Source organism: Manis javanica, chromosome X (assembly GCF_040802235.1).
Source record: "Manis javanica isolate MJ-LG chromosome X, MJ_LKY, whole genome shotgun sequence".
In the NCBI taxonomy this organism is placed as follows: domain Eukaryota; kingdom Metazoa; phylum Chordata; class Mammalia; order Pholidota; family Manidae; genus Manis; species Manis javanica.
In genome coordinates, this window is record NC_133174.1 from 120,916,028 (window position 1) to 120,928,597 (window position 12,570).

The following is a 12,570-nucleotide window of genomic DNA, read 5'->3' on the forward strand; positions in this document are numbered from 1 at the left end:
CGGCATTACCCAGCTGCAGGAAAAGTCACTGTACAATGTGAATGTGCCCTTGGAGTTGGACAAAGTGCTGGCCTTGTTCCCAAGGTGCCAGGGCAAATGTTTCTATTATGGCTGTGCCATCCACTTGCCCTTTTCCTTTCCCCAATCACAAATTTACCATTTCTCTAACTATCCTCAGGGTAGAAGGGAGGAGTAGGAATCTATATGTGCCAACAGTTTATCAGGCAGCAAGCATTTGGATAAAGGACCAATGTAGAAAAAAATGCCCGTTCATCGTCAATATCCTCTGTAACACAGCAGAACAAATTTACAAGCGTTTCATTGCCTCTGTATGGGGAAGAGAGTCTGAAAAATTTCTTACAAACAAAAGACAGTAAATGGAAATACATTAAAATTTTCTTTTGCAAACTCAAGATGTGTAAAATGTCATTACTGTTCTTTTTATTTCGTCATGACTGCTTTCTTGTGTTAACTTGGTGACTGTAAAGACATTAATGATGACTTCCATAGGTTCACTTGTAACCCTGGTCCCCCTAACCCTATTTTTCCTATATAAGGTCATAAGTTCCTCAACCAAAAATTCTCCTTCCACGAGGGTTATGAGGAACCTTACCCAGGCAGCTAGAGAGGTACTACTGTACTTCAGAGTGCATGTGACAGCCCCTCTGTCTCCCTTCCCATCTGGTCCCCTTTCCTCCTGTACCCTGATTCCCCTTCCTCTTGGATCCTCATTTCCTGCCGTCCATTTGGTCCATTTGTTCTTCTGTCTGTCTGTCCATCTGTCCTTCCTCCTCTCCATCTCCACCCTTCAGGGATGGGGCAATGAGGGCTGTCGCTGAGGCTGGACGCTACCCCAGTTACACAGTGACTTGCCTCCCACAGGTTCAGCTGGGCCCCTGCTCAGCCCCATCCCTCTCATGCGTTGGTATGTTCATTTCACAGCCATCCTTACGGTCTCCATCAGTCACTAACTCACGTCCCAATCCCAGAGGTTTCTGCCTCCCATGCGATGCCAGCTCACCTCCTCACTGTTGTGTACCCTCAGGTGAACTGCCCCCACCTCAGCCGTGGTTTCTGCACACCTCGCATCCGGGGCAACACCTGCTTCTGCTGTGACCTCTACAACTGTGGCAAGTAAGTGTGGAGTTCCCAGGCACAAGAAGAATGGTTTGAGACCACAGTGGGTGTCAGAAGGGCTGGGCACAGGGGAAGCATGCACAGTAGGGATCAGAGTAGAAAACATCAGTCTGTCAGTGACTGCAGCCAGATACTCACCTTCTCTGTACCAGGCATCATGCTAAATGCATTCAAATATTTGATCTCATTTCATTCTTACCTATGAAGCATCATGATCCCTACTTAAAGATGACGAGAGGGAGGCTCAGAGGGAGCAGACAGCTAGCTCAAGGTTGCACACAACTTGAAAATGGTAGAGGTAGGGCTCAAACCTAGTTCTAAGTCCAAGTTCAACAACATTCAACAAATCGTTATTGAGCCCTTTCTCTGTGCCTGGCCTTGTTCTAGACATTGCAGATTCAGCAGCAGACAAAATATACATTCTTGGCCTCATGGAACTTACATTTTATTAGGGGAGACAGTCAATAACACATGAATATATACTGTGCCAGGGGTTGATCTGAGCTCTGAAAACAGTGAAGCAGGAGAGGGAGATAGATGGTGACAAGGTAGGGAGTATGTGTGCTGTGTTGGAGTAGCGGGGAGCTGACATTTCTGCAGAGATCTGAATAAAGTGAGATGCAACCCAAGCAGATAGCTAGAGAAAGACAGAACAGCAAGTGCAAAGGCCCTGAGATAGGAGCAAGCTTGGTGCTAGTTCTGCTACAGCCATGCTGGCCTCCAATTGTTAAAACATCATTTATTCTTTCTTTCAAAACATATTTAGGTAGTAGGAATACAGAGACAACAGCTGCGGAGCTCACAGACAAGGAAAGCAGACAAATCTGTGAACAGTTGGTTGCAATATAGTATGATAAATGCGGTGGGGATCAGTGGATTCCTGGGAATCCTGTGGACCCAAATGACTGAAAGGCAGAGTTTCTGGGGAGCAGTGTCAAGGAGGAGATGATGTGAGAGCTGCGGTTGAAGGATAAATAAGGAGTTAGGAAATACACAGAAAGGGAGTGGAGAGAGGGAGGGTATTCCTAGCAGTTGGCAGGGGTTGGGCTAGTTAGACAAGGGGTGGGAGGTGAGGGTGGAGCAGTAGCTGGAGGCCAGATCATGGAAGGCTCATTGGCCATAGTAACGACTTTGGACTTGACCTTGTAAGCAACTGGGAGCCACTGAAGAGTATCACAGGAAAGATGGGTTTGAGTGGCTGGAGACTGGAGGCAGCTAGGAAGCCACAGCAAGAGCCCAGACCAAAGAGAATGGAGCCTAGATTAATTTGGTTTGGGGACAGCAGGATGCAGGTGATACTTTTGAGAGCAATTTAGAAAGTGGATGGACAGGAGTGGGTGTGCGGGTGGTGCAGAATGCAAGTGAACAGCCCTGCATGTGGGTGTGTAGGAAGTGCCTGCCCATGCACATATTTCCTTCAGCCTCTCAGCGTGGGAGCTCTGAGGCCAGGAGAGGGAGGGAGGGAGGAGGGGAGGAGCTGGCCAGGGTGCAGCTGATCCAGAAGGCCTGCATGGATGCAGCGCCCTCCTCACTCCGTACTCTTGGTATCGGAGGGCCAGTTTCTCTGGTTTCATGGTTAAGCCCTGACAGACTGGAGGCAGGGAAGTGATGGCACAGAGTGGGAGGGAGGTGGCAGGGAACTCCCACCAGCTCCGACCTTCCCCAGCACTAGTCTCCTGTTGGTAAATGGTTTGGCAGCATTGGAAGAGGAACTTAAAGACTCGAGTGAGGTTGGGGGATTATCTGAGGGGTTCAATTATTCATGTTGTAATAACAACTAACACTTGCAAGGGACTTCCTTCCTTAACAGTGATGGAGAGCTGGCTATAATTGTACTTCTTGAGCTCATCCTTCCAAAACTGATCCAAGGAATGTAAAATGGGCCCGAGGGGAACTTGGGTCCTTTGCTATCTTTCCCCTTGCCTCTCCTCACCCTCCCTCCCCTGCTCTGTGCTTCCCTCTCTTTTTACCTCATCCCTCCTCTGAACACCCTCCTCCCTCTCCTTCTTGCTGCTCCCCTCTCCTTTCCCAGTTCATGGCCTCCTGGGGCCCCAGATGGGAGCTGGCCAGAGCTGGGCCTGAGATGGTGGAGGAGAGAGGAGGCTCTCTGGGAGGGCTGAGAAGTGATTCCCTACAGACACACCTTTCTCTCTGCAATTACATGCGTTTCTGAAAAAGGTTTAAATAAACTAAATCCTACTTTAAATTCCATTTAGCTGAGCCCTCAGTGAATTTTATTTGGAAAGTGGAGACACAAACCCAGTTTATCTTCCTGTCAATCTGAACTTCATAATACCTGACTTTCTTCCTTTCTTAAAACAATTATGCCAGGATTGTCTTCAAGGGTCTGAAGGAATTTTCTGAGGAGCTGTGCTAAACTCTGGGCTCTCCAAAGGCAGGGAACAGACTTAAACCTATCTGTAGCCCCAGGCCCCAGCACAGGACTGGGCATGAGTAAAGACCTGATGAAAAGGGAATGATGTTTGTTGAAAAGGAACAAAAGGAAGAACACCCTTTTCACCAGGAAAAGAAAATCTTGACTAGGCAATGAAGAGGGTCATGGGGAGACTGTCCCTAAAGATGTTCAAGCCTGGAACTGGTTTTCACCTACCTAATGCCAGGAGCCCAGCATCAGTCATGGCCCTTTTCCAAGTCTGTAGTGCTAAGATTCCAAGGACCAAGACACTTGGAAAGAGCCACTGAATTTTCATCAGGAAGCAGTCCCACTGGGTCATCAACCCAGGCCATGAGACTTAGAGGCAATGATCCTTGAGCAGAGGCTTTCTCAGCAAGCACCGAGGAGACCTAAACCCCAGGACTAAATATAGCTAGCAACAACAACAGACAAGCCTTCTGAGGCTCAGAGACTTTAATTTTGCCGAGTGTGTATTTGCTTTCTTCACACAAAACCTATTTTTTAATCAATTGCCAGGTCCTCCAGTCCATTTCCTGGAAAGGAGGCCAAGAAAAAAAAAGTGGGAACAAAAACACCAGCCAGTCATTTGTACAGTGCTACGGAAACAGAGTTTCTACTGTGCCCTCAAAGCCACAGGCCTTCTTTGACGTCAGGGGCAGTGAGGTTTTAATACCAAGCATTGATGGTGCCATTTCGCCTTGGGCAGGAAGGTGGCTTTCTTTAGGACACTGCTCCGCAATAGTTGCCTTTCAGAGAACTTCTCGGTTTTGGGAAGGTCGGATCAATACCACTGGCTTTCAGTGCATAAGCTAAAGGAAATGAAAGGAAATAGGGGCGGTTTTTGAAATCTTTCAGCTGGTAACAAAGTGAAAGAAGATAGCTTACTTTCATTCATTCCTCTTTTTGGAAAACTGTTATTGAGTTCCTACCATGTGCCAGGGACTGTTCTAGAAGAATAAGTATCAATAAAACATAATTTTACCCTTACGGAACTCAGTGTACCAGGGGGATTGTGGGGAGGGGAGCACAGACAGATACACAGAACACGTGCAGTGGGAGAGATGCGCTGAGGATGCCCATTGCCACTGCCTGTCTATCAGGCGTTGGTGCATGGTCCCAGGCCCCTATCAAAAGCAGAAGGGCGCCCTTCTGCCTTACCCAAGATGTGTTGCCTCCTACTTTGTTAAATGGGGACCGAAACACAGAGAGGTTATCTGTTTCTTCAGGCACACCCAGCAAGTTGAGAGCAAGGAGGTGAAAGCCCCTATCAGGTGATCAGTTTCATGATCAATGCTATAATCAGTCTTTGAACTCAGTTCCTCATTCACCAAGTATTTACTGATGACCTATAACGTGTGTCTTCCTGTGCTAAGCAGTGAGGGAGACACAAAAGAAGTATAAGAGGTGACCCTTGCCCTCAAGAGGTTACACTGTGGATGGACACATCATGTCTGCCTTGGCCCTGGTTGTAGCCTCAGCACCCAGCACAATACCCAGGACCAAGTAGGCTCTTAGTGAACATTGGATTAAGTGACAAACTGAGTAATTGACCAGTGCAAAGTGCCAGACCAAGAGGAACAGACTGTGAGGCTGTGAGAGTCTTGGGGAAAAGCTAATGAATGGACACTGAAGTCCTTGAAGAAGGCACTAGAGAGGCAGGTACTGAAGCTTTGAGCCATGGCAGAGATTAGGGCAGGCAGAGAACAGAAGGCAATAAGTACTTTCCATGCAAGGGGAGAAATCTGAGCAAAGGTTTGGAATAAGTACACAGCATTGCCAGTTTGGGGCTTCTGGGTACTACAGCCTATCTGGAGAGTGGACTCCATTTTGGAGTCAGATTATGGCAGACTGAGGGATTGGGACCTTTTTTCCTGAAACTAATAGGGAACCGTGGAAGGGTTTTGATTAAGTGAATGACTTAGTTTAAAAAATGTTTCGGAAACTTAATCAGGCATTGGTAGGATCTAGCAGGAGGGCCTCAGAGGCACGGAGGCTTGTGGGTGGGAGCAGTGGGGATGCAAATGACTGAATTTCACAGGAAGCTCTGCCCAGGGATTGTGCCACGTCTGTCATGAATCTCAAGCAGAAACAAACCACATTAATTTGCTAAACCCTGAACCAGATCTAAGTATTCATTTCCTTTGGCTTCATGGTTCAGTAAGAAAACTTTTCAGTAGCTGTTGAACCTGCTCAAACTGAAACCAGTGATATATTCTTTAAACTTACTGAATCTTTTTAAATGAACTGCTAATCTACCCCCTGGTGTGGTCTGTGCCTTTAACCTGTTAATACCTTTAAGGACAAGACTTAGAGGTTTGAATTGTGTCGCCAGAGGCTGGCTCTTAGAGGAGAACAAATATTATTGCCTGTTTGGTGGGGGCTCTCACTGTGTGCCAGTCTGGCTTTCATGAATTCTCATTAAATCCCCCCGGGCTCAGAGATGTTAGGAAAGTTGCTCAGGGGCAGGCAGCAAATAAGTGACAGAGCCACGTGGAAGCTTCCTGTTGAAAATGGTGGGTCTCAAACATTAGTAAGCTAGTTAACACAGACCCCTGAGCCTCACCCCAAGAGATTCTACCATGTTCAATAAGACTAGGGCTGGGCCTAGGAATCTGCATGTGTAACCATTTCTTTCCCACAGACACAGGCATACATGGAGAGACACACAGAGACATCCACAGGCACACAAACATAACGCAGTGACACAGACAGGCAGACACACACACACACACACATACGATCCTGCCGCAGTCTGTCCTGTAACCACGCTGCCTGCAATTCCTTAGAAAAACGCTGGTTTTGAAGAATGCTAAGATAAATTCATTTGTAAAGTTTAAAAGTCTTTTCTTGTGTGAATAATCCCTCCCTAATTCTTTTTGCAGCTTAACCTTTAATTTTTTTTTTTTTTGGTGTTCTTATAGCTGGGGAGCTACATGTAATGACCATACTGATGCCAGGGCATTTGGTTATGACTCTAATTTGAAGAATCACAGTGTTTGAGATTCATTATTGACTCCAGTGGCCAAGTTGTAAACTACTTTGCGACATTCAGGAAGACAGAACTTTCATTTAATTAATTCAACAGATGTTTATGTAGCACCAACTCTGTGTCAGGGACATCAGTCAACAAAAGGAACCAAGGCCTGCCATCACTGAAGTTGGTGAAGTTGGGGAGACAGACAGTAATGAAGCAGACACGTTAGTAAGGAGTGTGGGCTACAGAGGGACTCAACAAGGATAATGGCTTAGTCAGCTTGGGCTGCCATAGCACAAGACCATAGACTGGGTGGCTTAAAGAACAGAAATGTATTTTCTCACAGTCGTGGAGGCAGGAAGTCTGAGATCAGGGTGCCAGCAGGGTCTGATGAGGACTTTCTCCCTGGCTTGCAGACGACCACCTTCTCACACATGTCCCCAAATGGCCTTTTCTCAGTGCGTGCTATGGGGACAGAGATCTCCATCTCTTCTTCTTTTCATAAGGCCACCAGTCCTATTGGAGTAGGGCCCCACATTTATGGCCTCATTTAACTTTAATGTCCTCCTATAAGACCTGTCTCCAAACACAGGCTTCAACATACTGAATCAGCACTTGAAATGTGGTTGGTGAAACCAAAGAAACTGGATTTTTAATTTTACTTAGTTTTAATTAATTTAAATTTAAATAGCCACATGTGACAGGCAGCTACATATTAGCACAGACTTCACGAATTCACATGTGTAAAATGCTGAGCATCATGCTTGGTACATAGCAAGGGTCGATATATGTGATCTAGGATTAGTGTTAGTGAGGGTAATGGGTATTTCTCTGGCTGGTGGAGGGTTTTATGGGACAACCAGCAATCACACTTTGTTTTATTATAGTGCCTTGCTCCCCAAGTGCATCCATGGCTATGATGTTCCCTACCATAGCTCCCCACCTGTCTTTTCGCTGAGCTGCATGGCAGCCAGAGCCCTAGGACACAGCCTGCTCCCTGGGTCTGACTGGAGTGCACTTCTCCCTGTCCAGCCGCGTGGAGATCACTGGTGGCTACTACGAGTACATCGATGTGAGTAGCTGCCAGGACATCATCCACCTCTACCACCTACTCTGGTCTGCCACCATCCTCAACATTGTTGGCTTGTTCCTGGGCATCATCACTGCCGCCGTCCTTGGAGGCTTTAAGGACATGGTAAGGAAAGAAGGGACTTACCATGCCACAGAGGCCCCTTTTGGGGGCTGGGGTCGAGGCTAGGAGGTTGAGGGCAGTGGGGACCCATGCTTTGAAGGGAGGGATCAAAAGGAATTGCTTCAACGATGCAGTTCCATTCAAACATCTCAGGATGAAGGAGCCAGGCAATGTCACCAGTCTGCAAATATTTCTTGTTAGCAGGAGCTGTCTGTGTTGGTGAAGCACATTCTGGGTGCAGGCAGGGGAAGGGAGGGGTGTTCTTAATTCTCCCGTTCATGCTGGGTACCTAAACATAGTCTTTCATATACCCCACACACAAGCTCCTCATACACTTTGATTGGAAACCTTTTTGGGTAGTTTTTCCCCTAACAGACTTTGACATGGAAGGATAGAAGTGTTTTAGCCACAGGTAAAAGTAAGTCTAGTGTTCCTCTCCCCAGCAATTTCATCCTGTGGTTTCTCCAGAAAGAGCATCTGGGCTCTTCTGCATTTGAAGGGCCAGCCCTAGGCTAGGCTGCTTGTAAGGTCTGACCCCCAAGCTCAACCTCCCTACATTTCCTCTCCTCCCTTTCAACTCTCCCCCTAATTTGTGAGTGTGCGAAGGCACAGCATGAACTCGGCACCCGCACCTCGGAGGCACTCCCTAATGGTGGCCTTCTTCCTTCCTTTGCTCTTAAAGCATTCCTAAGCACTTCTTTGCTTATTTAATAAACCTTGATCTCTAACTATGGATAACAGAGCTTGGTTATCAACCTGGCTTCACAGTAGAATAGAATTGCCTGAGGTGCTTAAAAAACCAAGAGGCCTGGCCCCTCATCCAGAGATTCTGATTTCATTGGTCTAAGTCCAAGCCCAGGCATCAGTTTTTTCTTTTTTGTTCTTAAAGTTCCCCAGGTCATCCTAATCTGCAGCCAGGACTGAGTACCACTGCTTTAAAGGAATGTCTCACATATGCTTGTGGAATTATTTTGTGCCTGAAAGTTTTCCTTTAACCTCAGAGATGAGGCAGATAGCCCCTAGCCCCTTGGCTGTTTCTGTCCCATTTGAGCATCACTGAGGAACAGAAACTTGAGAGACAGTTTTTAATTTGACCTTGGACTGTCAAAAGGTTGAGTAATGGAAAATGAAAGGTTGGGTAGGACAATGGAAAAGAAAAATCTCTGCAGTTTTGGGGCAGCAAGTCCCCAGCAGATCCAGGCTGACCGAAGCATTGAGAGTTCCTGTTGGTGACCCTACGTCAGGAGACTTCCCTTCCTGCTCATGCCCAGACATTCTGGCTGTCTCTCTTTTCTCTCCCTCTCTCATACATCCATTTTTCATTCCCACACCCCTCCTCCCACTTGGTAAAGCCCAAGTACTAGGGAGTGGGGGTTAGCATCTGCATGGTGGGTCCCACAGAGGGAGAAGCCTTTGTTCTTGGAGATGTTCCCCAGGGGCAGGTGAAAGCAAGGTTTCGTGTAGAATCTGAGTAGCTCTGGCTGGAAAAGAAGCTCCCAGGTTGGCAAGTTGAGGAGATGGGACATCAGTACAGATGTTAAGGTTCTCTGAATTGCTGCTAGAGCTTTCAGACTTGGGTGGCCAGGCTACCCTGACGTAACTTGGAGTGGGTGGTGGCTACTTGGTAGACTCCATGGGGTTCCTGCAAGGACCCTTGTCAAGAATCAGTTGACCATTGGCATATAGGTTTATTCCTGGATTCTTAATATCACTGTGACCTTTGATCCCAAAAGGAAAAAGGGGCTTGTTGATGGTCTGTCCTGAGAGGTAGCAGTAATGGCCCTTTACTCTCTGCAAAGGGCTTTGGCACAATTACTTTCTTTGCCTCTCCCACTACTGCTACCTTGTGAGGTAAGTATTACTGCCCCCACTTAATAGGTGAGGAAACAGGCCAACAGAGGTCAAGTGACTTGCCTAGAGCTAAATAGCAGAGCTGGGCCTGGAGCCCAGGTCTGTCAGATGCCTGAGCCTTTGCGCTTTCTACTCATGGAAGCTGCCCCTAATTAACATTTGGATGGCCCTTTCTGGTTCTGTGAGTGTCAACAGACATTATCTCCTTTGTTAGTTGCTTTTAAAAGCAAGTTGTTTCCAATTGTTGGGAGCTTCCTAAAGAGGAAACAGGTGAGCAAGGGAAGTACCAAGTATCATCAAATGCCAAGCCTGGGAACTCAGTCGAGGACCAGTGGGGACAATGAAAGATGAATGAAAGATCAGGGAGCAAGATACTTGATTCCAGAGTTGAGAGAACAAGTGGGAATATAAGATGCGGACACCAAGGAGAAATAATTAATTAGATGATTTTATTAAAATGATACATGGTGTAGAAAATCTTGGTGCATCAACCAGGTGAGCCTAAATAAACTCCTTGGCCTCGCCAAGTGCAGTTGGTGACTTGCGGTGTGCCTCCTCCCTGAGTAGAGTGTCCTGGGGACTGCAGGGAGGCCCAGGGGTGCTGGCTGATGAAAGCCATTCCTAGGCAGTGTGGACAGGAGCCAACGGCTGTGAGCAGGCAGCCTTCAATAGGATCAGCTAGGAGCCACCATTTCCAGAGTGCGCATCCTGAAAGGAAGAAGGATGTCTTCATTTCCTAACCAGATGTGCTTGGAGAAAGGGATCTTTAAGAAATGTTTGATGAAGTATTTATTGACCAAAGACATAAGGATTTGATATGAATCTTTAAAAAGTGATTATATATTGCTATTTTTCTTAGTTGGTATCTCTGGTTTAGAGTAAAGTGGAGACAAATGTGGCATTCTTCCCGAAGTCCACAGTCATTGTCTTAGAGTAGACTCAGGTTTGTCTAGGCAAGATTGCTTTCACCATTTCCTGGGCCACCTAGCAATCTTTTGTTTCACTGGAGCAAAGAATGCTACTGATCAATCATGGGGATCTTCTAACTTAAGCCCAGAAATTTAACAGAAATACACCCCCTCCTATATGCACACACAAATAGAGATGGAGCCCAAATTTGTTGTAAAACCAGAATTACTGATTTAAAGCATAACCAGGCCATCATTGGAGGTCATCTCTTTAGCTCCTTCCATTCCCAACTCTTGACTTCACCTCCCTTCGCTCCCTTGACCTCTCTTGTTGCCCTTCCCATTTTCTCTACACCTTCTACCCTTGACTCTCTTCTCTTTTGTGGTTTTCCTGTGCTTATTCAATCTTCCTCTTGTGTTTCTTTCTCTGTAATAGTTAACTTCCTTTCAAAGATTATCCTGGACCCCTGGCCTTACTAAGCACACAGAACCTTTCATAGATATCATTTACACTGAGTGATTGTTTCTCTATGGTTGGTCTTAGTTTATTTGCATAGAAGTGGTTTCATTTTGCAAGAACTGGAGGGTGTATTTTTAATTGAGAGAAGGCTAAAGGAACACGATTTCTGGGACTTCCTCAGGGATGAAATTTCTTCTCAGAATTCTGGTGAAGAGGTAAGGGCATTTCTGAGCACCCTTCCTCTGTAAAGTGAGCCAGCCCTTAGAATGGTCAAGATCTTGGCCTTCTTCCATGCATGAGAGAGCCTGACAAACATTTCTCTGGCTGTCTGTGAGCTGCATCATAATGACTGAGGTTTGTAGCTCTTCAGACTTCCTAGAGATGTAAATAGTAACCCACTCCAAGGAAGACAGCAGCAGAACTGTGCTGAAACTTGCTGTAAGGGAGTTTCCTCTGCCAACTCCCTAACCTGGTTGCCTGTGCCCCTGCCAAAACCTGCCCACACACACACTGTCATCACTTGAGAGGAGGGTTTCTGCTCTCTATTAATGTGGAATAGATATGTACCAGAAACAAGATATATTGACTGTGCAGAGAGCTCTCGATTATCTACATGAATGGAGACAGAGTCAATGACATGGAAAATAGAAAAACATTTACCCCGCACATTGACCCACGTAGCACTCATCAGGTACAAAGCACAGTTGCACTTGAGAACTAATGAGCAGTGGTGACGTCCTTTACCAGTGCTTAGGTGCTGTTGAGAGCAGGACTCCCATCCTGGACAACATTAGCTTTAACCAAACTTTGAAGGGCTACACACACCACCATGTTATAAAAATGGTATCAAATTCTCTCAGCATTGTTTTCTTTGCAAAGGAAAAAAAAGGATCAATATACTCTGCTTGGTCTTTCATGGTGTCTGTGCACTGCTAGGGTTTGGCCTAACCTGCAGGGCTGATGAGAAGTAAATTCCCTTCATGTCTGCATGAGGGCTCCTTAGCAAGGTTGAAATCTGTAAGTATCCTCACAACCTTTACAAACCCTTTTGTGATTCATCATATGTCCCTCATAGCAAGAGCAGTAGCCTGTTCAGCCTTGTCTAGTCGACATTTGGTAGCTTGGGTCTTATTTTTTTCTTTTCCTTTTTTGTTTCTAAAAATCACATAAATAAATGACTTCAAACTCTCTATAGGTTTGAATTTTTCAAAATAATATGTTTGGGAGAAATGACACAAGTAATACATATCGTAAAAACTCTGGCTGTATCATAGAAAGTGAAGAGTCCCCACTGAACTTCCCAGTAATATTACTCCCCTCCCCAGAGACAACCACAGTTAACAGTTTGTTGTAAATTTTTTCAGATTAATTTCATTTACATATGTGCAAACATACAGTTGGCCTCCTGCATGCTCAAAAATCCTTGAAAAATTTTTGACGCCCCAAAAACTTAACCACAAATAGCCTACTGTTGAAAGGAAGCCTTACCGATAATGTAAACCATCAATTAACATGTATTTTGTATGTTGTATGTATTATATACTGTATTCTTACAATAAAGTAAGTTACGGAAAATAAAATGTTTTTTCAAATTGTCTCAAATCTCCCCCAAAGTTTCCAAAATATTGATGG

The 12,570-nt window shown here is 45.8% G+C and overlaps 1 protein-coding gene across 3 annotated transcripts in view; it reads left to right on the forward strand.

Moving 5' to 3' along the window:
* Window positions 1–12,570, forward strand: part of TMEM255A (transmembrane protein 255A) — a 46,143-nt gene that overhangs the window by 23,090 nt on the left and 10,483 nt on the right. For 2 of the 3 annotated variants that reach the window (XM_017673914.3, XM_037008478.2), the window contains 2 exons: window positions 1,046–1,134; window positions 7,560–7,722. In XM_017673914.3, coding sequence (XP_017529403.1) covers window positions 1,046–1,134; window positions 7,560–7,722 — 252 coding nt within the window. Of the gene's footprint in view, window positions 1–557; window positions 630–1,045; window positions 1,135–7,559; window positions 7,723–12,570 lie in introns of all 3 variants that reach the window. The other variant, XM_017673913.3, reaches the window with a different exon arrangement.